Source organism: Thermobia domestica, chromosome 14 (assembly GCF_964235325.1).
Source record: "Thermobia domestica chromosome 14, izTheDome1.hap1.1, whole genome shotgun sequence".
NCBI classification, from domain to species: Eukaryota; Metazoa; Arthropoda; class Insecta; order Zygentoma; family Lepismatidae; genus Thermobia; species Thermobia domestica.
Genome location: NC_137467.1, coordinates 76,710,771 through 76,736,841, shown reverse-complemented (window position 1 = coordinate 76,736,841; position 26,071 = coordinate 76,710,771). Strand labels below are relative to the sequence as shown.

General features: G+C 34.6%; 1 protein-coding gene across 1 annotated transcript in view; it reads left to right on the top strand.

The window, feature by feature from the left end:
* Positions 1–26,071, top strand: part of LOC145670202 (nose resistant to fluoxetine protein 6-like) — a 143,750-nt gene that overhangs the window by 107,126 nt on the left and 10,553 nt on the right. The window contains exons 10-11 of the mRNA XM_081738580.1: positions 2,715–2,904; positions 7,194–7,336. Of these exons, the coding sequence (XP_081594706.1) occupies positions 2,715–2,904; positions 7,194–7,336 (333 nt within the window). The remainder of the gene's footprint in view (positions 1–2,714; positions 2,905–7,193; positions 7,337–26,071) is intronic.

The following is a 26,071-nucleotide window of genomic DNA, read 5'->3' as shown; positions in this document are numbered from 1 at the left end:
TTACTTTACTCATTTTTACTTTATGTTTTAGGCTTTTGATCCGATGTTTTTTTCTTTTCTTTAGTCAACGCGTAATCCCAATCCTCAACAAACAATCAAAGAGTGAGCATTGTAGTCAGGTCAAACTATTATTCTATTTTTTTTTTTTTTTTTTTTTTTTTTTTTTGTAAGCATATCAAATTTTTTCATTTTAATTCATGAAGTTGTTGTATGTAATATGCTTCAAATATATTTCTTTCGATATTTTAGGTAGCATGGTGTAAAATTTTCAAATTCTGTACTGGTACTTGGTAATTTAAGAAGGCACTTGCTTAAACATCATATAGATTCTTTTCCTTCTCAACATTCCCTTATGTGTTCTTTTAGTCTACTTTTAATATTTCTTTTTGTCGTTCCTATATAGATGGCAACACATATACAAGAAATCTCGTAGTGCCATATAAACTTTATTCCTATACAAAATAACTTTTATATTGGCTTCTTCTCCTTTCTGTATATAAGGATAAAAAATTAATAATAGATACTGATAAAGAAAATCTTGAGATACATTGGTACAGTATTATTATCAATTATAACTATAAATAAAAAAAACAAAGTAAAGTAAAATAAAAATAAAATGGAACTTGATTATACATATATATTGTACAGATACACACAATACGATCTGAATTACATTAAATAAAATTTCAGGTTTGGATATGGTTACAAAAATAAAACAATAGATTGACTTGGCTACAATGCGTACACTGCCCTAATGTTTATCTGTTGAGGGTTAGAACTACTTCTGATTAAGAACAAACTATCGGATGGAAAACCTAATAAGATAAATAAAACAAAATAAAGTAAATAAGTAGTGCATTATCCAAGGACATAAATACATGTATTATTATAAAGAATAAGAACAACCTGTAACATTTGGGAAAGGCAAGTAACCATAAGTATCGAAAAAAGTTACATAATGTTATTAAACTAGCACTGGTTATCAATATACACACATAAAAAATTAAGGTCGTATTGTAAGAAAGGATTTAAGTCGTTGCGTATTCCTGAGGAGTGTCCGAGTGTCAGTTCCATAATATTGGAAGACACATTGACTGCAGAATATTACAATGTATTTCATATGCTCAATTTAAGTAATTAAATACATTAAACTTTTGGTGTTTCATCAGTGTTTTATTAATTTTAACTGACGTTTCAAATTCACTGATTGTGTTTATCACCAGAGTTGTACTAATTGAACTTTCATTCAATTATTGTGGTATATTTTTAATTGTAACATTGTTATAATTTTAATAAAAAAAATCATCTTTCAGTTTAATCACAATATTTTCAGAATTTTTTTTAATAATGTTTTGTTACATAATATAGATTTAAAATGTTACATTATTATTTTAATTTTTTTGAGACATTTGTTATATATATTTCGACAAGCAGATATAGTCATGCTAATTTAACAGAAACAAACAATAACATTCAATTCCTTCTTTCTAGTAATAAATGCAAAATCTTAGTGGCACAATAAATAGACTATAGAAATATAAATGACATAATGAAATCTCTAGAAATATAAATAAAATTGAATAATTTTATATTTCAATATTTAACAATCACATATTGTTACAATTTACTGTTATATATAAAAACAACAATATTGAAAATTCATTGCCACAGAAGAAAATGGTTGTCATAGACAATTATGGACAGAAGATACATTACACTAATTCTTTTGTTTGAAATGTAAAATCTAGAAACTAGGCTATTCATAATTGAGAAGAGCGAATAAGTATTTACTGTTTAATTTAAATCTTTAATATTAACTGATCTTTTTTTATAAAATATATTATTATTGCTTTCATTCTCTTTAATGTTTTACCTTGTAAATATTTCAAATTCCACTTAGTTTTAAACCTCCCTCCCTATTTGATGCACTATCACGTAATTTTATTTCTACTGCTTCTCTTAATAACCTTGTATATCAATGAGTGGATTTGCATGTAAGCGAAGCATTTTTAGTCTAAATTTATGGTTTTCTCTCTTGTAGGCAATTTATGAATTATTCGGGATAAAATTTTCAATTATAAAAAAATTATTACAAATTATAACAATGTATTAATAAAAATTATATTACAATTTAATTGTTACATTAAGTTGTTAAACAATTTCCCAAATTAGAACAACTTTATAAACGCACACACTGTGTTTGAAACGTCAATTAAAATAAATAAAACAAAAATGAAATGAAATATTTGAGTTTTACTTCCCACGGTTATGCCGGTTAGGCTAAAGGAGACGGTGATTATGAGAAATGAGTGAAATGGTGGGATGAAGAAAGTGGGAGGAAGCGGGAGAACCCCGTGAAAACCCACGAGCACGGTGTTTGTCCACCACAAAGTCCACACGGCGCGAGCTGGGTTCGAACCAGGGACCCCAAGCACCGGAGGTGAACGCTCTACCACTTTCTACCGCGCCCCCAATAAATAAAACAGAGTTCAAACACCAGAAGTTCATTTTATTCAATTCACTATGTTCTGTTTAGTTATTCTTAAAACTTGTTTCAACTTAAAAGTCTCCTACACCGTGAGTCAGTTTCCAGATTTTTAACACATAAATATTTACTTATAAGTTTGAGTTCTCTGGAAAAAAAAAATTATAATACTTAAATTCAATATTAGCATTAAATAGAGTTACATTAGGAATTTTTCTCCTGATTACAGATTCTTCCACATATTACATATATTGTTGGGCCTCCACTTTGCATAGGGGTAATATTAAGTGGTTATTTGTTTTTCATCCCGGACCGACCATACGATCCACTTGAATCAGCATTATACGCTGGATTGCACAGGACACTATTTTCCATACCCATCGCAATGCTCATTGTGTGCTGTTCTTTAGGACATATTAGTAAGTATACAGTTTTCAGTAAATAATTGCTAAAAAATATAGAATGAGTTACCTAGTCACGATAGAATAGCATTATACTTTAACTAATTCAATTTGTCTCTTCAGACTTATTAAAAAAAAGTCTTACGTTTAAACATCATTTATATATTCTCACTGCTACGAAAAACTTAAAGAAAAAGTAGACAACTTATTATTCACGATGAAGTCTTAAAATTTCGCAATAATACATTACATATATAGAAAGGCAATTGTTGTGAGAAAATAAATAACTACGTAAGTCGTACATTCTTTATCTTATCTTCCAACCCTTGTAGGTTTTAATGTATTAATAGTCGCAGCTATATGAGCCGGTCGACTTTATTGCTGAAATTGTTTTATAGTAAAAATTGATTTTCAAAATAGTCCGTCCATGTGAACGAAATGGCCGGTTATAAGTAAATTTGTTACTCACTAATATATGTGAAATTAGAGGAGATAAGAGGCTCCGAACACAATGGGTCTGTGCTAAATAGCTTTATAATTGTATCAAACAGTAAATTTGTTTAAAAGTGAAAGTTAATTAAAAATAAAATCGAAAATAAATAAGAGATTGACGTTCAAATACTTATCTGTCCGGCAGCCATCTTGATCTCTAAAGTCATACATTCATGAAAAATCTTTAAAATTTTGCAATTCCATTTCAAATCGTCCAGGGTGGTCCACACGACTATCTCAGATTTAACTTATTTTTTAAAATAAGAAACTACATACAAAATTATTAGACCCATATTTTTTCTTTTAGCTGAAAAAAATTTTTTCTTCCATATACAGCCTTCCAAAATGGCTGCCCTCCTCTCGGATTGCTCGAAAAACTGAAAAACATGTCAAGTTAAAAATTTTATTGTAGAAAAACGAGTGTACTTAGTAACATAATCGCAATAGCAGGAAGAGTATAAAGTTGTATGTTTCGTTGGAGGGTAAAAATTCGTCTATTGGTCCAATAGGAATCGCGCAATTCACTCGCAATGTTGCCAACTTTGATGAAATTTTTGCTAACTTCAAATTTTTTTTTCTGTCCTCACGAGCAATATCAACCATCTGCTTGTAGCATCGAAATGTACTCCATAAGGTCTCTTGAAAATGTAAAGGACTTACGTTTCTGATTATTACATCCCACGTTATAGCATGATGAAAAGCTGAAAATTTCATTAAGACGCCATGTTTGGACGCCATTTTCTCAAAAACCCCACCTTTTAAAAATCTGAATTTTTTACATGTATTGGAAAAGTACCTAAGTATTTAATATCCGTTAACCGTTCATGCGGCTGAAGCCCCTAACATTCGCAATTAATTGTTGAAATTTCGATTTTTGTACTAGCAATGTAAATATTTCCTATGGGCATTTAGGTCCTATACACAAGGTGATTTGAAAGGGAGTATGAAAATTTTGAGAGATGAATCCTTATATCAAATCCAGTAAAAAAGTTCCTATAAACATGAGTCGAATTCCGCTTAGTATTCGAGTTACAGGGTTTCCAACTCGGGACCAAAAATCGGCTCGCGACAATGGAAAATAGAATATATATTTCGCGTTAAATCAGAAACTGTGTGCTAAAGTTATGATGAAGTTCAGAAAGTTGATTTGTATCAATATGAAAATTTTTACGTGCGTTGCAATTCGGTTGGCAGTGTTGCCAACTTGGTAGAACTTTTATTTCTTTCCAAATGACACTACGTGGATTTTATTTGATATTCATTAATGATTGCAAACATCACATGAAGCACAATTTTCCCAACATCACCACAGTTTTCGAAAACTTACATGTATTTCATTAAAAGGTTTATCTCATGCGTTATTGATAGTTTGTGTGATTCGGTGTCGTGAACATCGTCCTAGTGTTCTCTGGAACCATGAAAATTGTTTACACTGGTAGCATGACATTCTAGTGCAGTAGTTAAGTGTTTGTGTGAATAACAATGGGGAAGTCCTATTAGAGTAAGGACCGTATTAAATGTGTTGGTTATGCTAAAAGTCGTAAGAGGATTGTGCACAGAAAGACTTCTAGACAAAAAATTATCTTGCGGTAAAATATATGGATTGAGTACAGCGTGTCAGCCCAAACGTACTATTAGGGGAGGATGATTATTTGTGTCCTGTACACAAAGCGATATGAAAGCCAGTATGAAAAATTTTGAGAGGTGAATCCTTCACCGTAGTCTAGGTTTCACCGATAACGGCCGTTTTAATGGGGACACATTCATCTTTAGCATGTTAACTGTCTGGTTAATGGTTTCAAAATCTACATTCAGAGGAACAAATTCTTTATCTTGCTGGTGCATAATTTTATATTTACATCTCTTTCGTGGTCACTAATATCTCACACACATACACGTTGTTCACGGTGAATATTCAAAGCACCCTTTACACAAATAATCATCCTCTCCTAATACTACGTTTTGGCAGACGCGCTGTACGCAATACATATATTTTACCACAAAATAAAATGTTTGTCAAGAATTCTTTCTGTACACAATTATCTTATGCCTTTTAGAATCATCAACACATTTAATACGGTCCTTACTGTAATAGGACTTCCTCATTGTTATTCACACAAACACTGTAACTAGTGCACTACAATGTCATGTTACCAGTAAAAACAATTTTCATGGTTCCAGAGAACACTAGGACGATCTTCACGACACCAAACCTCGTAATAAACTGTTTCGTGGTTTCAGCAGAACTTCTTGAATAAGTTCGAACTTGATGCGTGGAGTTATGAGAGGTTTTGCAATAATAAAGAATATTTTTTCTTCTGTTTATTATTATTATTATTATGATTATTACAACTTACACAGACGTAGTTTTTATTCGACATTTTGGTTTTACTAATGATGACAAACATCGAGTGAAATTCACACTTAATGTTGCAAACTATCAATAACGCATGAGATAAACCTTTTAATGAAATACATGTAAGTTTTCGAAAACTGTGGTGATGTTGGGAAAATTGTGCTTCATGTGATGTTTGCAATCATTAATGAATATCAAATAAAATCCACGTAGTGTCATTTGGAAAGAAATAAAAGTTCTACCAAGTTGGCAACACTGCCAACCGAATTGCAACGCACGTAAAAATTTTCATATTGATGCAAATCAACTTTCTGAACTTCATCATAACTTTAGCACACAGTTTCTGATTTAACGCGAAATATATATTTTATTTTCCATTGTCGCGAGCCGATTTTTGGTCCCGAGTTGGAAACCCTGTAACTCAAAAACTAAGCGGAATTCGACTCATGTTTATAGGAACTTTTTTACTGGATTTGATGTAAGGATTCATCTCTCAAAATTTTCATACTCCCTTTCAAATCACCTTGTGTATAGGACCTAAATGCCCATAGGAAATATTTACATTGCTAGTACAAAAATCGAAATTTCAATAATTAATTGCGAATGTTAGGGGCTTCAGCCGCATGAACGGTTAACGGATATTAAATACTTAGGTACTTTTCCAATACATGTAAAAAATTCAGATTTTTAAAAGGTGGGGTTTTTGAGAAAATGGCGTCCAAACATGGCGTCTTAATGAAATTTTCAGCTTTTCATCATGCTATAACGTGGGATGTAATAATCAGAAACGTAAGTCCTTTACATTTTCAAGAGACCTTATGGAGTACATTTCGATGCTACAAGCAGATGGTTGATATTGCTCGTGAGGACAGAAAAAAAAAATTGAAGTTAGCAAAAATTTCATCAAAGTTGGCAACATTGCGAGTGAATTGCGCGATTCCTATTGGACCAATAGACGAATTTTTACCCTTCAACGAAACATACAACTTTATACTCTTCCTTCTATTGAGATTATGTTACTAAGTACATTAGTTTCTCTACAACAAAACTTTAAATTTGACATGTTTTTCAGTTTTTTGAGCAATCCGAGAGGAGGGCAGCCATTTTGGAAGGCTGTATATCGAAGGAAAAAATTTTTTCAGCAAAAAGAAAAAATATGGGTCTAATAATATTGCATATAGATCCCATATACAAAAAATAAATGAAATCTGAGTCTATGATGGGGACCAATTATGGTTTGCCTGGACGATTTGAAATGGAATTGGTCAATAATAGGTAACAGATGAATTATGATTAATTATTGTGAGAAAATTAATCGTTAATTTGAACATGTTAAACCTTCAGAATTTCGCAGTAATTTAAAACAAAGGACGAATGAATAATCTTGTTTAATCAATACTATGTTGAATATTTAAGTTTCACATCAGCATAACATAACCTTTTTTTTTCTGTATTTCAGCTTTGATAAATAGTGTACTATCTTGGATGCCACTTGAACCATTAGCTCGTTTGACATACTGTGCTTTTCTGTGCCATGGACTCATTCATACTTTCTATGTCGGTACCATGAGATCACCAGAATATAACTCCTTTTTAAGACTGGTAAGTTATGGATAAATTCATGGTTCCTGTGGCTGATTATCAAATTTTTGTTAAGAAATTTCTATTATTGCTAAAAACAGTATTTTTCGCGTTACTTTCAAGAACGTCTGCAGTTTTGTTTCTTTCCTTTCTTAATATGGATGGATTAAATTTCAATGGTGAAGTCACATTTTCTTCATTTTCCAGAAACCAACACAAAAGTTACTATAATAAATTTGAGAACAAAACAGCTGCTTCCATTATCACTAGAATTTCCACTGCCAGTTTTGGCAGTTGAATGAAGCTATGGCTTACGTTTCATGTTAACAGACTGACTTATTTAGATCTTGAGTTCTTCCTTTTGAAAGCATGAATTGCACAACTGTAACTCTAACATGTCCATATCATTCACATTATCGAAAAGATATTAATGTTGTTGGTTAGATAGTTCTAAATTGATGAATAAGTATCTAAAATCTATATTCGTTGCACGAGAAGAATACATTTATGGAAAATTTTGAAAGAAATGTTTGAACCACCTTCCTTTAGGATACGTATTTGAATTGAAATGAAGTGATAAAATGTTCGACCCAAGTACTAACTAATGTTCAAGAATTAATTTGAAACAGTGAAGCAGTTATTCTTTGCGAAAAATTTGCCATCGTTTTCTACCCTTAGGACACACATCTTAATAAAAGTGATATGTTAAAAATCCGACTCGAGGACAGTGCTATTTTTAAAAATTATTTTCAAATGTTCAGCCGTATTCCCGTGATATGGGATAGACAACGTAGATTAAAATCTGGAGCAAAAAATACATAAATTGCCCCCTCCCCTTAAAAGTTGAATTCTCAAAAACGCTGGGACACGTGTCCTCTTAATTTGAATGAGGAGTTGTAGTGTACCAAATTTTATCATCTTAACTTGAGAGGTTTGTGAGATATTTTATCTTTGGCATAAATTTTGAACGTCGTTAGCATAGTATTTTATTCAAAGTGGCAGGATAGGAACCCAGTTCGAGATAGATACTAACTATATTCAAAACTTCATTTCAAACGACTAATTCGTTTTCTCGTACTAACTATATTCAAAAGTTCATTTCAAACGGTTAATCAATTTTCTCATACTAATTATATTCAAAAGTTCATTTCAAACAGTTAATCCGTTTTCCCATACTAACTATATTCAAAAGTTCATTTCAAACGGTTAATCCGTTTTTGCCGAACTAGCTATATTCAAAAGTTCATTTCAAATGGTTAATCCATTTTCTCATACTAACTATATTAAAAAGTTCATTTCAAACGGTTAATCCGTTTTTTCCGTACTAACTATATTCTAAAGTTCATTTTAAACGATTGATCCATTTTCTCATACTAACTATATTCAAAAGTTAATTGCAAACAGTTAATCCGTTTCCCCGTGATGCAGTCACAAACGAAATCACTTTCATATTTATTTATACAAATTAATTTATAATGACAAGAATTTTATCAGAATGAGGTTAAGCATGGTCATCAGTGTATGATTTATATATAAAATTTTGCCTCTAAATACATCATATCAGAAGATTACTAGATATATTGTTATCGTTGAGGCAGAAGTTACCAACTCCAAAAAATTACTGATGAAGTTGAGCACTTCTTCGAGTACAAGGACGATATGTAACGTGTTATATGAAACATGATCTTCTACTATTGTCAGGCAAGATGCAGCAAGTAAAGTCATGATGGTAAAGCTGTTACTATCTATAGTAGTCTATGGAGTTAGCTTAGGCAGTTGGGGTGTAGTTTTATGTCATCCATATATACTAAGTGGTTGATTGTACACAATATGCTGCATGACTTTACTTTAAAGCTGTAAGAGGTCTTTGTTGACTATTTGCTGAGAGGGTTGAGAACCAAACAGAACCATAGGGGACTGAAAGAATCGCCTTGGAATGTGCATCTGTTTATTTTTCGTGATACTATCTTGCTCTGATCATTATTTCATAGCTGTTTCATATTATCTATTTTATATCTTTGTAAAATCTAGATTCACATTAGATATGAATGTGAGATTAAATCGAAGGTGTTTTGGAAGACTATAGATGATACACTGAGATTTCGATTTCGTTTCTGATATTTTGTTTACTCAGTAAGCACTATATCTATCATGACTTGGTCCTTGCATCCATTGTTGACTCTGTAGCATCCTTTTTGTTCTTCTGTCTCAATTTTATTCTTCCGTAGGTGAGAGCATAGCCGGCGATTAGGGGGGGCAAAGGGGGGCAGTTGCCCCCGCACTTTTTTTTAAGTAACCCATTAATGTATATAGTTTCATTTATAAAAGTAAAGTTTTTGTATGTATTTACTGGTTCATAGAAAAAATGGTGCCATATATTTGCCGTTCCGTGAGTATGTATTGGTTGTCTTCCCATGGAGTAAAGAAAACTACAGGAATTGCGTTTTAATTGCCACAGAAAATAACCCCAAAATTAACCTATTGGAGCACAACAGTTTCAGCATACTTTCACTTTTTACAAGAGCTCGATATACAGAGTCTTCCAAAAGTCCTGCAAAAAAGTAAAAAGCTGTAACTTTGTAACCATTTATTGTATTTGTACAAAACTTTTAGTGGACTTGTAAGAAAGTCTGAAATTTTGTTTCCAAGCATTTTTTTAACGCCAAACCTCCAGCTGAGCACCATTTACGTCCAAACTTTGCTGAAGTCTTTTCGGGAATCCAAGAATGGCATTTCATCCGTAATACTCCCAATCACATCACGTATTTTCTTCCGGAGGTCCTGAACATCTTTCGGTTTTTGCTTGTAACCTTCTGTATCATTTTCTTACGAACGATATCGTGCAGCGTTGTCATTAGCACTCGCGGCTCCAAGGATCTACGTTTCAACGATTTCTTTGGACTTCGCAACACGCTTTCCTGCACGGACTGAATCACATCAACATTGGTTGTTGGCCTTACGCTACGAGGCAAGTCCAAGACACTGCCGGTAGCTAGGAACTTATCGTACATCTCTTGATACTTGAACCTGCAGGTGGTTGTTTCTGATATTTTTGTCGGAATTTTCTTCTCACCAAAACATTAGATTTTAACTCACAAAACCACGCCACACACTGCGCTTTCTCTTGAGTGGACGCCATCTTTGTCACGTGATTTGCGGTTATGATGTCAACGTTTACATCCGCTCATTGTTGCCAACAAACATTTTAACATTTCCACTAAACATTACAAACAAAATACAAAATTGTAAGTAGTACTTTCAAATTTACAGCTTTTTACTTTTTTGCAGGACTTTTGGAAGACTCTGTACAGTATTAGTGAGCCGCTTTGAAACTAATTCAGAGAGCATTTCGCGAAAGAAAAAAAAGTATTTCACAAGTTATTTTTTAATTGCACAAAAATTGACAGTTCCTAAAATGTCTTTTCTTCTTTCTAAAGTAAGGGAAAAAAGCATAATAAGAAACAACTTCTATCTTTTCCATTATTTTGTAGTGCAATATATGAGTGAAGTGGTGTGCTAGGGATGTACGAGTGTATATACAATTAAATTTAGTGAATTCAACATAATTCTAGGTTTTATTGTTATTTTGAATAACTGGAGTATGGAGTGATTCTAAGTATTGTTGTGTTTTGATGTGCTCTAAGAAAGTGAAAACTGCACCTAATGGCAACGAACATGTTTCGGGAAGTTGCAAAAGCAAATATTTCTTTAAATGTCGTAGTATATGCTTGTAGTATTTACTGTCTTTCATTTTCTAAGAGTAATAACATACATTTAATAGCATGTGTGGAATTAAATATTAAGTTGTTCATTAATCCCTGTTTCAATATGACTTTTGCAAAACAAACATCATTATTTATTACTATGTTTAATATTATCCTTTCTATTTATTTGTTTTGCAAATTTGTTATTCAATAATCTGATCACACAGTTTTCCAGGCAGAATTTTAAGATATTCATGAGAAAGGAATCAAATCTCTTCTTACACTTTTGTTATTTAAGAGTACAAAGGGCTAGTACCTACTGGCGTTGCTCTTGCTCTTGTCCATTTACTTAATAAAATATGAAATACAATATACAGTATTTTAACTGAGAAAGATAGTATCCTATTAGTTATATAACCTTTCGTCAAATAAAATATTAGAAACAAGCAGGAAAACTAAAATTTATATGCAAATATTCAGATCATGTCTTGCCTCCCCACTTTTAACGTCCAACCGCCGCCACTGGGTGAGAGTATATTTTCTCGGTTAAGTATTGATACCATATATTTGTACATTGTAGGAAGGCATGTGATCGACCTATAGCTTGCAGGGTTCTTGGTGTCTATTTTGTAGAAGAAATGTCATTCAGCATGTTTTAAGGAATGTGATTTCTCCTGGGTTTTGAAGAACGTTGTTATAACATGTAGCAATGCTGCTGTGTAGTGTTGTGAATTGTTCGTACCAAAATTATGAATTTGATCAAAGCCAGGGAATTTTCAGTTTACATATTTTCCAATTGTTTATTTAACATCTGTTTCTGTTATCCAAAATGGTTCCATATTTTCAGTAGGTTTTCATCTTTCGGGGGTACTACTTTTGGTGTCAATTAATCGGCTTTTTTCTTCTCAGATCTGAGACCAGTAATTCGTGATTTCATTGATCGCTGGCAATTTTGATTGATTATTTTTGTTATTCTAAGATTCTGGTATTTTGGTCTAGGAATTAATTCGTGCGGGTGGACAAGAGATGGCGCAACGAACGGAGCGTCCCACAGTTCCGTGTATCCACACATGTGTTGCAAACCCCTGTCATCGCGTATCGTTCGTAGTATAGGGCAGTGGATTAAAGCGTCAACAACACCAGTTTGTAGTTAAGTGAACATGGCGCAATTTGTGCCTGATAAAGTGTTTTTGCGGGGTGTCCTGCTGCATTACTTTAACATGCAGAAAAGTGCGACTGAAAGTCATCGTATTTTGGTGGAAGTGTATGGTGACCATGCTCTAGCTGAGCGAACGTGTCAGAAGTGGTTTGCACGGTTTAGAAGTGGTGATTTCGGCTTGGCAGACCAAGAGCGAGCTGGACAGCCAAAAAAATTTCAAGACGAAGAATTGACAGCATTGCTCGAGCAGGATTCGTGTCAAACGCAGGAACAACTTGCAGCAGCATTAGGCGTTGATCAAACAACAGTCTCCAAACGCTTGAAAGCCATGGGAATGATTCAAAAGATGTCACATTGGGTTCCACATGAATTGAAAGACAGAGACGTTGAAAGACGAAAAACCATTTGCGAATTGCTGCTTCAACGACAGAGCAGAAAGGGGTTTCTGCATCGAATGATTACGGGTGATGAGAAGTGGATCCATTACGAGAACCCTAAACGAAAAAAGGCCTGGGTGAAACCAGGTGAACCAGGTCCATCACAACCAAAACGAGATATTCACTGTGCAAAGGTTATGCTGTGCATATGGTGGGATATGAAAGGTGTGGTGTACTATGAGCTGCTGCAACCGGGTGAAACTATGAATGGAGAACGTTATCGACGACAATTAATGCGTTTGAAGCAAGCTCTGGCCAGAACACGACCAGAATGAGAGAACAGACATGATAAACTTATTGTTCAACATGATAACGCTCGCCCACATGTCGCAAAACCGGTCAAAACCTATTTAGAAAATGTCGGATGGGAAGTTTTATCCCACCCGCCGTATTCACCAGACGTTGCTCCTTCGGACTACTACTTGTTCGATTGCATGAACAACGATTTGATTGGACAGCGGTTTACTTCTTCAGAAGATATCGAAACATGGGTCTCTGACTGGATCGCTTCCAAGGATGAGGACTTCTTTCGCCACGGAATCCGTACATTGCCTGACAGATGGGCGAAAGTGGTGGCTAGCGATGGACAATATTTTTCTTAAGGTATTTATGTATTTTGTGTTTGTACTACAGCTTCAATGTGTGCGTACCAACCGCACGAATTAATTCCTAGACCAAATAGAATTTATTTTGTTTACCATTTCTTTGATTTCAACTATGAACCTATGATAATTCGACTCTAGACTTCTAACATATTCCCTTTCCTCCATCGAATATTTCTCGCTACGCTTATGTTAATACTATATAATAGATTCAAGAATTTTATTTGAAACCCAAAATAAAATTTAAAGTGATGTTTGGAAACAGTTTTATTTTTATTTTTATTTTTTAAAAAAAGACTTATCACATGTATACGTTGGTTAAATATCAAATGGAAACAGCGATTTAAAACAAATAGTCCTGAACTAGCAAAATAAAATGCCATCAGTTGCCAAACAGCACAGCTAGCTACACTTCGTTTTTACTAATAATAGCAACAATACATAGGACATTGTACCTCTGTACTGCTCTTTCTCGGGGAGTCCATTGCTTTCTAAAACTTTGATGTTTTTATTTCTTTCACTAATATTTTTATCTCCATGACCAAGACTCTTAGAGAGAGCTAAAACCTTGTAAGTTGAAGGACTTTTCAGAAACCAATATTTAGGGTGAGATGGTAGTTTAGGTTACATTATATTATTCTAAGAGAATGTAATTGTAAGCTTAAAACAAATATAAAATAATTTCAACCTCAAGGCTGTTGCAAGTTCTTTATGTTCAGAAAAAAGACAGAGTTGGCTAACTAAACTGAATACCTAGCTGTCTTTACTCTTATTTATTTATACCTTCCTCTCCTGTGAAAATGACTTATTTATAGAGCAACCCAAAAGCATAAAAAACATAACAGTAGTTTACACATATGGTTGGTACCTTGAACATGGTTGTGGTTGTTTAAGGGTCCAGAAGAAACTAATTTTAAAAGCATAATAAAGCATAATTTAAGAAAATAAAGCATAATTTAAAATATATAGCACAATTCTTTAAAAAATCTCTTTAACTACAAGTTTAACATACTGCATTAATATTTTTTAAAACCAATATTTACAACAGAAAATCATTGAAAACAATAATGCAACAATGAAAAGCTTATTTTTATTTCTGTAAACTTTTCGGTATAATCCTTTGATGTGGAGAAAAGAAAAAAGGAGAAGAAGAAAACTTCCGCCAACAATGAATAATACATCAGAACTCCACACTATATTGTTTTGTGTACCTCTTGAACTTGAGCACTTTCTGTACATTTTGGTGGCATCTTTTACTGTCCCTTTCTGTATATATGCACCTCTAAGGCGCACACAAGTGATTAAAAAAACTGACTCGAGTAAAGTATATCTTTTTTACAGTGCATTAAGTAGAAAGTTCATTAAAGATGAAAGAAACTGGTTGCATAAAATATTAATAAATAGATCAAGATATTTAGAATATTTAATGTATAGTAAATATTATGCATTATACAGGATTAATGTAAAACAATGATTGAAATTAAGAATAAAGCATAATAAAGCATAATTTAAAAAAAACATAATTAAACAAAAAATAAAGCATAATGTCGGTTGCTCTACTTATTTATAATAGAAAAACCAATAGTCGTAGCTACAAAATAAAGTGAAATTTCTAGTTCTACGTCCCATAATTGTGCACTGCAGGATAAAGAGATGAGTGAATTATTCAAAGTGAACTATTGTGAAATTATTGATGGATTGAAAATATGAAAGAAACGGGAAAAACTTGAGAAGACCCATTGATAAGATATCCACCACATAACTTGGGATCGAACAAGGGATTCCCCACACTAGAGGTGAGCACACTATCACTGAGCCACCGTGGGTAGGTTCCAAGAAGGTGGGCTATTGAGACTGTTAGCTCTACTCTTAAGCTCAAACATTTGATATTTTTGGCGCATGAGGCGAGCATGGAGAAAAATTACTTCCCAGAAAACAGCAAAAGCGTTGTCACATAACATGAAAAAACATAAGCGATAAGCTTTTTCGCTAAATATTTCATCAGATAGAAAGGAGAGAATACAGAGAGAGAAAGAAAGAAGAGTAAAGGAGTAGCTGTGAAGAGTCGAACTGGGCGCGATATTGGGATCCAGAGTCACGTGATATTTTTGACAGATTGAAAGTTAAATTTAGTGAATGAAACTACGAAAGTAATCTCAAAAGTAAGGTCTAATATATATACATATATACATATCTATCTTGTAACGATTTATTTCGCTTTCTTCCTTTCCTCAGAATTTGGCCTAGGTTGACTATTCTCCTGGGTACTGAAGGTACTCCAGGCTATCCAACCGTAACTTAAATTATATTTGCACAACGAAAGAAAAAAAAACTTAAGTTAAAATATAAAAGAGAAATAAAATAACATCTGCAATAATGAAGAAAGGAAGATTTAAAAAAATATATATATATATATAAAAATAAATAAATAAAATTAAACTATACTTCGAATCAGGATCTTTTCTTCTGTTGAGACCACTGCGAGAAACATTGTAACTATTGATAATATCCATAAAGTTTAATTCTTCCGTTTTGAAGACCACTTGCCAATATTGTTAATCGAGCTTATAACTAAGGGATATTCAGATCTCATAACACAATGACGACTACTTCATACAATACAAACTAAATTTATTGTTAGAACAGAAAGAAAAAAAAAAGTGAAACTACAATGACAGAGCTCCCCTTCCCGCACGGGGAGGAAAAGACTGAAACACATTGCAAGTGGAAAAAAAAAGTATAATTAGGTTTCAAAATTTAGTCCCAAATTATGTTCCTAATTCCAAATTTTGTCTTCACCAAACCTACCTTTACGACAATATCTACGCGAACAGAACATTTACTTTAATGCACCTCTTAAGTTTCCAAAAAAAAAAAAAAAATTAGTTCAGGTTATATTTAGTTTCATACAATATAAACTCTGTTTCGTCAATCCGATTCTTAGTGCAAGTACATTTTTTTTTGCATTTTGGAAATTTAGAATTACATAGTACAAAATTACAAGTTCTGTTTATATCGGGTTGACCAAAAAAAAAAAAAATTGTTACGTTGCCTAAACTCAATTTCGTCACAATTTAGTATTAAATTTTACAATTGTTTTTAAACACTATTACATCATTCGAAAGGAAGGGGGGGGGTGGTAACATTTCTTTCGCCTGCTGACATACATCAGGAATACAAAGTAACTATTACAAAGGTTTACGGCATACTTATTAAATCGGTTCACAAACTGAATACAATTTTCACCCAACAGCTTTCCTAATGGCTGAACACCCTACGAAAGTGGCAGCGGTGGAGATAGAGAATGGCCGGGCCTACATAAACGCACTGAAGAAATAAAATATTATCTGCCTTCGAGCGGGCAACCTGTCTATCTCAGGCGCAACACGTCTCTAAATACACACTTTCTTCATATATTTAACTATTTCTTTGCCCATAGCTCATTAAATCGCAACTTCTCTAGTGTCACTTTTGTGTAGCACAAATTTTTAACTACTGATCGTATCTGCCAAAAATTTCTTTAAGTTACAGGGTGAGCGGACAAGCTTCAGGTAATTCCATTATCACAAGCATTTATGTTAACAACATACCAGCAGGATAGAGAGAGAAAGCAGTGAACGTTCTAAACATCACCCCCGGTTTATAATTCCATATTTAAAGTTTACTAGAAGGGTCCTATTAACCACAAACAACAGAGCCAATTTCAGATTTTGGTACACAATAGTTAACAATACTAAAACTAACCTAACTACTATAACTAACAAACAAAGAAAATAAATTCACACAAAACAAAAGAGATTTGAACGAAGATTTGATATGGAGAGGTGCTAAGCTAAGCGTAGATTTTCGATATTTGAAGTTCCAACAGAGACAAGTGGAAGTGGAAATGAAGGGAGAGGAAGGACGAATTCTATCACCCAGGCGACTGGGGACCCATGCTTGACCGGAAAGATTTACTTTAAACAATCATGTTTCTAAATTCCATTACTCTAAAGAAACTCATATAATGTTATTTTTATCATTGTAGAAACAATTTACAATAAGCAGGCGTATATATTAATTTATCTTTGCTCCCCCCTTTTTATCTGATATATATATAAAAAAAAATATAAATTTTCGAAAACCAAGAATTTAGTTCCTAGTTCAAATTTTTAAGGTTTGTCACGGTTTATAAAACATCAGCCAATTCGTCCGAAACTAAATTTAGACGGCAGCAGTCACTTCCCCTACGCCTGGAATCTTCCGAGTCACATGACCCTTCCGGATTTACAATTTATCTTCTAGATTTACTCCAGCCGCATTATAAATAAAAAAAAAGCATTGATGTTACCTTGTAATCCTGGAAACTAACGTTCAAACCTTATCCACTGCAAACTAATCCATTATGGGTGAAGCACGTGCATCCTCACCATGCAAGAGGGAGTTGTCAATTTTGTCGTAGTTGATCGAATTATTACACTCAATCCATAGCTGTCCTTCAGGTTTTCTCCCACCAACCGGTTTTGGTTTCACTAATAAGTTTGACTTACATATTACACTGCGGTTAAGTGGATTTTGTCAGAAATTTCTCCCTGAGTTGGCTAAGACGCTCTCACCACTTCATGATGACGCGGAAAAAAAAAGGACGCTATCCCCTACCGGCGAGGATAGCTTCACTTCGCCCCCCTTATTTTTCAATTGGTAGGTTTAAATACCGGAGGATGTTGGAAATTTAACATACTTATTAACCTATTAAATGTGGTAAAATAATTACGATTAAAGTAAAAATATTTAAATTACAACTACTTACTTGAATAAATCCAGTTTGAAATTTTAAATTTTCTCTTCTTAAAAAAAATACTTGATATTTGTTTGTTTTTATTCTAGCTTTTCTCACTTGGTGGCAGCACATTCGCGCACAGCGAGGACTATAAACGAACACTTGATGTGGCTTTGGATCGAACTCGAAGGGCGCCATTTTGGGTCCTCAGATCCCAACGATCTCATACTAATATAAACAATTATACATGAGCGGAAAGGGACCGTCTCATCTTCGGGGCCCACCGAAGAAAAATAAGTTATCTCGATCGAGATAATTTATTTTTCCATCTTGATTCCCAATTATTTAATTCGAGTTCACACGACACCAAAGCTAACTCTTACCTAAATCGTCAATGAAGGTCAGGTACAAAACAAACACGACATAACATTTAACAAGCCTTACCAATGAAAAGAAAAAAAATGACATCCTGACCCTAACCTATACCTACAAGGATATTAGCTAAGAGAAAAAGAAAAAAACTTCTTAAACTATATAAAAAAAATCTTCAGGTTCCACCGACAATTCACATTAACCCGCACGACATAAAATTACACCTAAGATTCAGTCAATGAAATCATCTGCAAGACATCAACATCACATACACGAGTAATATGACATAAGACTATACCTAACCAAAAAAAAATAAATAAAAGTACACGGGAATGGAAATACACTACTAATGGAAGAAAGAAAAGGAAAAAAAGGAAAAAAAATCAATATGACAACATGACATGAAAATACACTAACAATGAAAGGAAAAAAATACACAATGAGACATGACAACGAATTTATACCTATCTTAACATAAGGAATATCTTCTACCACTTACAAAATTACAGTATAAAACAATCACATACCATTGTGTTTTTTTTTTACTACATATCTTATAGCCTGTCCTTGGTTTCTATTTCCTTTACTTTCCAATCGTTACGTAACCTCGTCTTGTATGATGTGAGGATAATCACGGAGGAGTTCTAATCTCTTCTCCTTGGTACAGTCAAATAATTTTAGGTTTTGAAAGTTTTGGGTTCCTATACTTTCGCCTTTCAACGTATAAAGAATGGCGCTGTTTTTCAGAATTTTCTGGACCACATAAGGGCCGACATAGCATTTCATAAATTTATACGTTTCATGCTTAACTGCAGATGAGAGGTAATGGGTTTTCACCATCACAAGATGTCCCTCTTTCAGGATTACCTCTCGCCCAGTTTTCTTTACCCTTTTTTTTTTTCAACTTTTGAGGTCACGTCCGGGTGAATTTCAAGATATTTATCTCCAATATTTAAATTATTTAAATTTGAGGGCCACGGAAATGATTTCTTAAAGACTTCCGCCGCTGAATACGATAAGAACAGTTCAGCAGGCGTACAGTTTATACTACTACATAAGGAATAGTTTAAAAGTTCCTGCGCGAGCTTTAATACCTGACTCCATTGCGTTTGTCTCTCCTCACACTCCAGTCTAATAATACGATTAAGTTCTTTATGGCTGCGTTCCGCTAGGCCATTCGCATTCGGGGTGTAGCTGGAAGTAAGAACATGCTTAATACTGTTACGATTACAATATCCTTTAAAAAGCTTAGAAAGGAACTGTGGGCCACGATCAGAGATAATAGCCCTGGGATAGGGGAACAGATAGAAATATCTCCTTTCCAACACTGCTATTATCTCCTTAGCGTGGGCCGTTTTAAGTGGAAAGAAACACACGTACCGAGAATAAATGTCTATTATTGAAAGAATATAATAGAAACCATGACTTCCTGGCAATTTCCCTACGATGTCCAATCCTAATCGCTCATGTGGCATTCTTGCCTCTATGCTACAATCATCCTTTGCAATAATGCGGTTCGCGAATTTTGTTTCTGCACATTTTATACAATTTCGTATGTATTGTTTTATACTAAGCTTTACCCCTTTCCAGTAAAACAATGACCGACAAAACGACCAACATTTCCTCACTCCGAAATGTCCCTTGGAATGAACTAACTCAACGATTTTTGTTGTAAGTTCCTGAGGGATAACTAACAGCCACTGATTAGTTTTACGATTTTTGATATAAAGGAGATCCTGATGAACCAAAATATGATTAGATTTAGAAACGTTATCCAAAGAGGACCGAAGTTTAACACAAAGGGGGTCGGTACGTTGTTTTTCCTTAATTTCGTTAAAGTCTAGAGCTGAAGAATCCTGTACCGTAAGAAAATTTACATACCGGAGCTCTTGTTCTTTAGTTACCTCAGGAGGATTTCGGCTAAGTATATCTGCAATTTGATTGGACCGGCCGGATAAATGTTCGAAAATTAAATCAAAACGTTGCAATTTCAATAAAATACGGGTGGTACGAGGATCCAAGTTCTTCATTGTAAACGCGTGCGTAACGGCAGCGTTATCACAATGAATATACGTAGTTCGACCCAAAACATATTGAGAAAAATGTTCGCAGAGGAACAGTACGGCTAAGAGTTCAAGTTGAAAGATTGATAAAGATAATTCATGTGGTCGAACACGACGACTAGCATAAGCTATCACCACAGGGTCTGCTTCCGGAGAAGGGTATTGGCACAAATAGCCCGCTAAATTCTCTGCACAAGCATCCGAATAAATATGATAAGGAAGAGAAAAATCGGGTTGGCCTAAAGCTGGAGGTTGACTAATGATTTCTCTTAATTTGAAGAAAAGTTCTAGCAATTCGGGTGTCATCTGAAATTTCTTATCCTTTTTAAGAAGGTCGAAAAATGGAGCTGTTAGTCCTGCGAAGTTAGCTATGAACTTGCGTCTCCAACCAATTAAACCTAAAAATTGCCTGACCTGTTTCTTGGATTTTGGAATAGGAAAACATCTTATCGGTTCGTTGTGACGCGGGTCTGTCTTAACTTCCTGGCCACTTATTACATGTCCTAAGAAGTGGATTTCTTTCTGCAGGAAACTACACTTCTTGAAATTCAAAGAAAAATTAGCCGACCTAAAAATTTCAAAAACACGTCCAAATGTTCAAAATGTTGGTCTAAAGTGATGCTAGAGACGAGAACGTCATCTAGATAGACCGTTACGTACGATTTCGTAAAATTTTGAAAAAAACTATACATTACATTTTGAAAAATAGATGGAGCACTTTTAATTCCCATCGGAAGAACAGTCATTACATATTGTCTGCCTAAGTAAACAAAGCTGGTACAGTTATACGAAGAAGGATGAAGTCCTATTCCGTAATAGCCTGACGAGCAATCAAAATTACTGAAATAGCATGCTTTGGCAACTCGATTGAGAATGTCCCCAATCGGCTCCACCTGTATTTTAGATGAAATTACCTTTTTATTGAGATATCGCGTATCAAGGACTGGGCGTACGCCACCAGAAGCTTTTTTTACACAATGGATCGGGTTGCGGTAAGGAGAAGGTTGTTCTTTGGCGATCCCTAACTTAATCCATTTTTGAAGTTCTTCTTCGAAAGCTGGCTGCATAGACTGCGGGATAGGATAATATGGACCGACAATAGGCACCTCATCCGTCAATTCGATCCTGCACAGGGGTGTTCTAACTCTTCGCGGATACTCAGAAAAGAGATCTCTATTTTTAATAAGTAAATCTTGTAAGCGTTGTTTCGAAGAGGAGTCTAGATCGTCTCGAGAGGAAATATAAGTTCGAATTTCATCTTCACTGAGATTAGATTCAAATTCCGTCACCGAACTAGTTTTATTTTCCAACCTAACCGAATCTGTCAATGCACCCACTTTAGACTGATCTATACTATTAGAAGTTTCGCTTACTACCGCAACTATCTTTTCCAGTGACTTGTGAAAAGGACTATTTTCGATTTCAACCATCGAAATAGAAACCGAAAGTATGTTCGGGTTTGTGGTTTCAATGACAATTTCCTTCCCGGAATTATCCTTCAATCTAACTTCTCTTCTACATCTATCAATCACTCCTTGAAACTTGTCCAAGAAGGGACAACCCAAAATTAAATCAGTCCTTAAATATTTTATGACAAAGATTGGCACATCAAAAATCCGGTTCTGAATGTTTAAATTAAAAGTTTGAACACCCTGCACAGAAAATTTCTCCTTGCCGGCAAAGGCGCCCAAAGTCAATCCTGAATATGGTCTTAACTTAGCAGATGGGAATTTCTGCTTAAGTTTTCTCCATATCTCCCAGTCCATCAGGTTCAGATCTGAGCCACTATCTATTGTACAATTTAACGTTACACCCCCTATATCACCACTTACTACCGGAGACGATGAAAAATAATGTTCACTAATTGGTTCTGATATTTCGTCTTCTACTACAAAATTTACATTGAAATAAACTGATTGTTGATTAGTATCGAAAGTCTGAGAAATTTCATTAGGTTCTAACGGTATTAAAGTTTTAGGAATAGTTTCTAATGTCTGGTCAATTATAATGGGGTCTTCATCCTTACCGCAGCCAGCTTCCCCCATTTCCAAAAGTGACTGCCTTTCTAGTTTTCCGGGGCCGGAGCCCGTCTGTCTGGGGTCGTACTATTTCCGTTTATGTTTCCCGAGTTATTGGTAAAAATTGCGTTATCACTATTTCTCTCATTATTTTGACCGGAAGTGTTTTCTGATGACTCATGCCTATAGTTCGAATTTCCATTTCGACTACCACGCCACCTTCGTCGGAAGTTACGATTCCTTCCTCGGTACGATCCAAAGCCTTGATTGTTTTGCGCGTTTTGACCATTCCGATTATTTCTATTATCATTACCGTATCCTAAATTGTCTCGGTTAGTACGTTGACTGTCGAAGTAGCTAAGAAAATCAGTTTGACTCCCACTTTCTACTTGCTGAATTTTATTTTTGACGACTTTAGCCTGTTTGGCAGAAAACCGTCTCGCAGGAGGTCTTAAATCACTCGCGTGCGCGTTTGCGTGACCCGACAGTGCTGCAATTTTAGCCATCAATTCATCGATGTCTGAACACGGGCTTACCATGAACAACCGCGAATCCTCAGCCGGCAAGCAACCCAATAAAATATCTATCAATTCGGACTGGTCTGGCACTTCAGTTATATTGAAATAAACCTCAACTATATACCAAGCAAACTCAAGCAGTGTAGAAAATTTCGACCTATCGAATCTTAAAGCTTGCAAAGCTTTCTTATGGATCCTTTCCATACTAGCAGAACAATACTGTTTCTTAAAAAGTTTTACAAAGTCTTCATAATTTTTAATATCGCGTGCCACTGATTGCAGCCACGCTTCGGCCCCCCGCATCAAACATTTCGACACTATTAAAAGTTTTTCGGCATCAGACAATCTATACATATCCAAACATCGTTGTAAATTTCGCAAGAAAGATCGACCTGCACCTGCTGTCACCTCTCCACTAAAAACCGGAAAATCTTTAAGGTCTTTAGGTTTGATAATAGACGATGAGAAACTAGGAGAATTTTGGAAACCACTATTAGGTGACAAGAAAAATGGGTTAGAAGTTACTGGATGAACATCAGGTTTCTGGCCTTGCCATTGCCATTGGGATTCCAAATTCGGGGTGGTTGTTACAAAAGAAGATCCGAAACAATTTCCTAAGTTAGTACTCTCATAAATCTTGTTTTGCCAATTACCTGCCATATAAATGATAACTATCATTACCACTCGACAGAGGAGGAGTCGACAGGTTGTATACAAAAGGATTGTTAGTTGGGATATTCCTATTCCGGTTACTTGTTTGAGCAAACCCGGTTTCAAAGTTCACGTGCGCTCTTTTTCTAGGAATTTCGTGATCTACAGACTTGTCACTTTTACTATCCTCATGCAAAGCTAATTCTAACTTTTCTAATTGCTGTTTCAATACTGTTACTTCATTTCCTATTTCGCCTTGATACTTCTCTAATCTTTCATTTGTTTTGGAATTCTGGGATTTTAGCTCGCCCACTGCGCCCTCAACTCCATCCTGCTTACTTTTAACTTCTTGTAAAACAATATTCTGCGCTTCTATCCTCTCAGGTAATTGTTGCAAACGCGTATCCTGAGATTCGAGCTTACTCAAGGTTCCCTTCATATTATGCTCAAGCGTTCGAATTCGTAACTCATTACTCTCGACCTTCGTGCTAACTATCCCAACATTATCCATTAATTTCTGGCTTGCTACTTGCAATTCCTCATGAGCTTGTATTTTTACTTGCTCCAACTTAGAGGATAATTGCTGCACGGTTATAGCAGTTCGTTCAATTTTAGACTGCACCTCAGTAATTTGAGTCCCAAATTTCTCGAACCCTTCGTCGATTTTCTGGTTAACTTTACTCACCTCCTTTTTACTACTAACTACCTCGTAACTAATTTCGTCTATCTTCTTGAACAGCTTTTCCATCATTAACATAAGACCGTCTTCTCGCGAGACAGACGACACAGTACAATTGTCTCGTAAGACAGGTGACGAGGTCGCGATGGGCGCATTGTCAGAAATACCGTTATCAAGCGTAAACTCCTTGTTTCCCTTTTCGGGATCCTCGTCATTGCCATTGTTAGGCTGAGGTAGCTTAGCCGCTTCGCACCCTGCACATACCCAGCGGTAGGAATCAGCGCTTACTAAAGCAAACATACTAGAGGTATTCTTCATACCTACACAATCAAAATGAAACCAGCGAAGGCAACTCTCGCACATCACGGCTTTCACTTTCTCTACTCCTTCATTACTAACTACCTGATGCGCATTATCACAACATGCATATTCTTTTTGCTGAGAACCCGAACAAACGCTATCCCCATCGGAGCCACTTCCACGAGACGCCATTTTACAATCGCTTCACAAACACAGTTAGCATAAAATAAAACAAAAAGACATTGAAACTTTCACTTCAAGAACACTATATACTTATATAAACACTCATAAGATATTTCCAGTCAAGCCTCCAGTCCCAGCACCGGAAAACAAAACTCGCCCACCATCTCTCCACTTCACTTCCACTTCACCTACTTAATATTTGAATTATCCATTAATATTATTACACGCTACTTCTCGAGCAGTACTCAGACAAGAGAATCATCCTAAGGCTGGGTCGCCACTTTTTAATGTAACGATTTATTTCGCTTTCTTCCTTTCCTCAGAATTTGGCCTAGGTTGAATATTCTCCTGGGTACTGAAGGTACTCCAGGCTATCCAACCGTAACTTAAATTATATTTGCACAACGAAAGAAAAAAAAAACTTAAGTTAAAATATAAAAGAGAAATAAAATAACATCTGCAATAATGAAGAAAGGAAGATTTTAAAAAAAAATATATATATATAAAAATAAATAAATAAAATTAAACTATACTTCGAATCAGGATCTTTTCTTCTGTTGAGACCACTGCGAGAAACATTGTAACTATTGATAATATCCGTAAAGTTTAATTCTTCCGTTTTGAAGACCACTTGCCAATATTGTTAATCGAGCTTATAACTAAGGGATATTCAGATCTCATAACACAATGACGACTACTTCATACAATACAAACTAAATTTATTGTTAGAACAGAAAGAAAAAAAAAAGTGAAACTACAATGACAGAGCTCCCCTTCCCGCACGGGGAGGAAAAGACTGAAACACATTGCAAGTGGAAAAAAAAAAGTATAATTAGGTTTCAAAATTTAGTCCCAAATTATGTTCCTAATTCCAAATTTTGTCTTCACCAAACCTACCTTTACGACAATATCTACGCGAACAGAACATTTACTTTAATGCACCTCTTAAGTTTCCAAAAAAAAAAAAAAAAAAATTAGTTCAGGTTATATTTAGTTTCATACAATATAAACTCTGTTTCGTCAATCCGATTCTTAGTGCAAGTACATTTTTTTTTGCATTTTGGAAATTTAGAATTACATAGTACAAAATTACAAGTTCTGTTTATATCGGGTTGACCAAAAAAAAAAAATTGTTACGTTGCCTAAACTCAATTTCGTCACAATTTAGTATTAAATTTTACAATTGTTTTTAAACACTATTACATCATTCGAAAGGAAGGGGGGGGTGGTAACATTTCTTTCGCCTGCTGACATACATCAGGAATACAAAGTAACTATTACAAAGGTTTACGGCATACTTATTAAATCGGT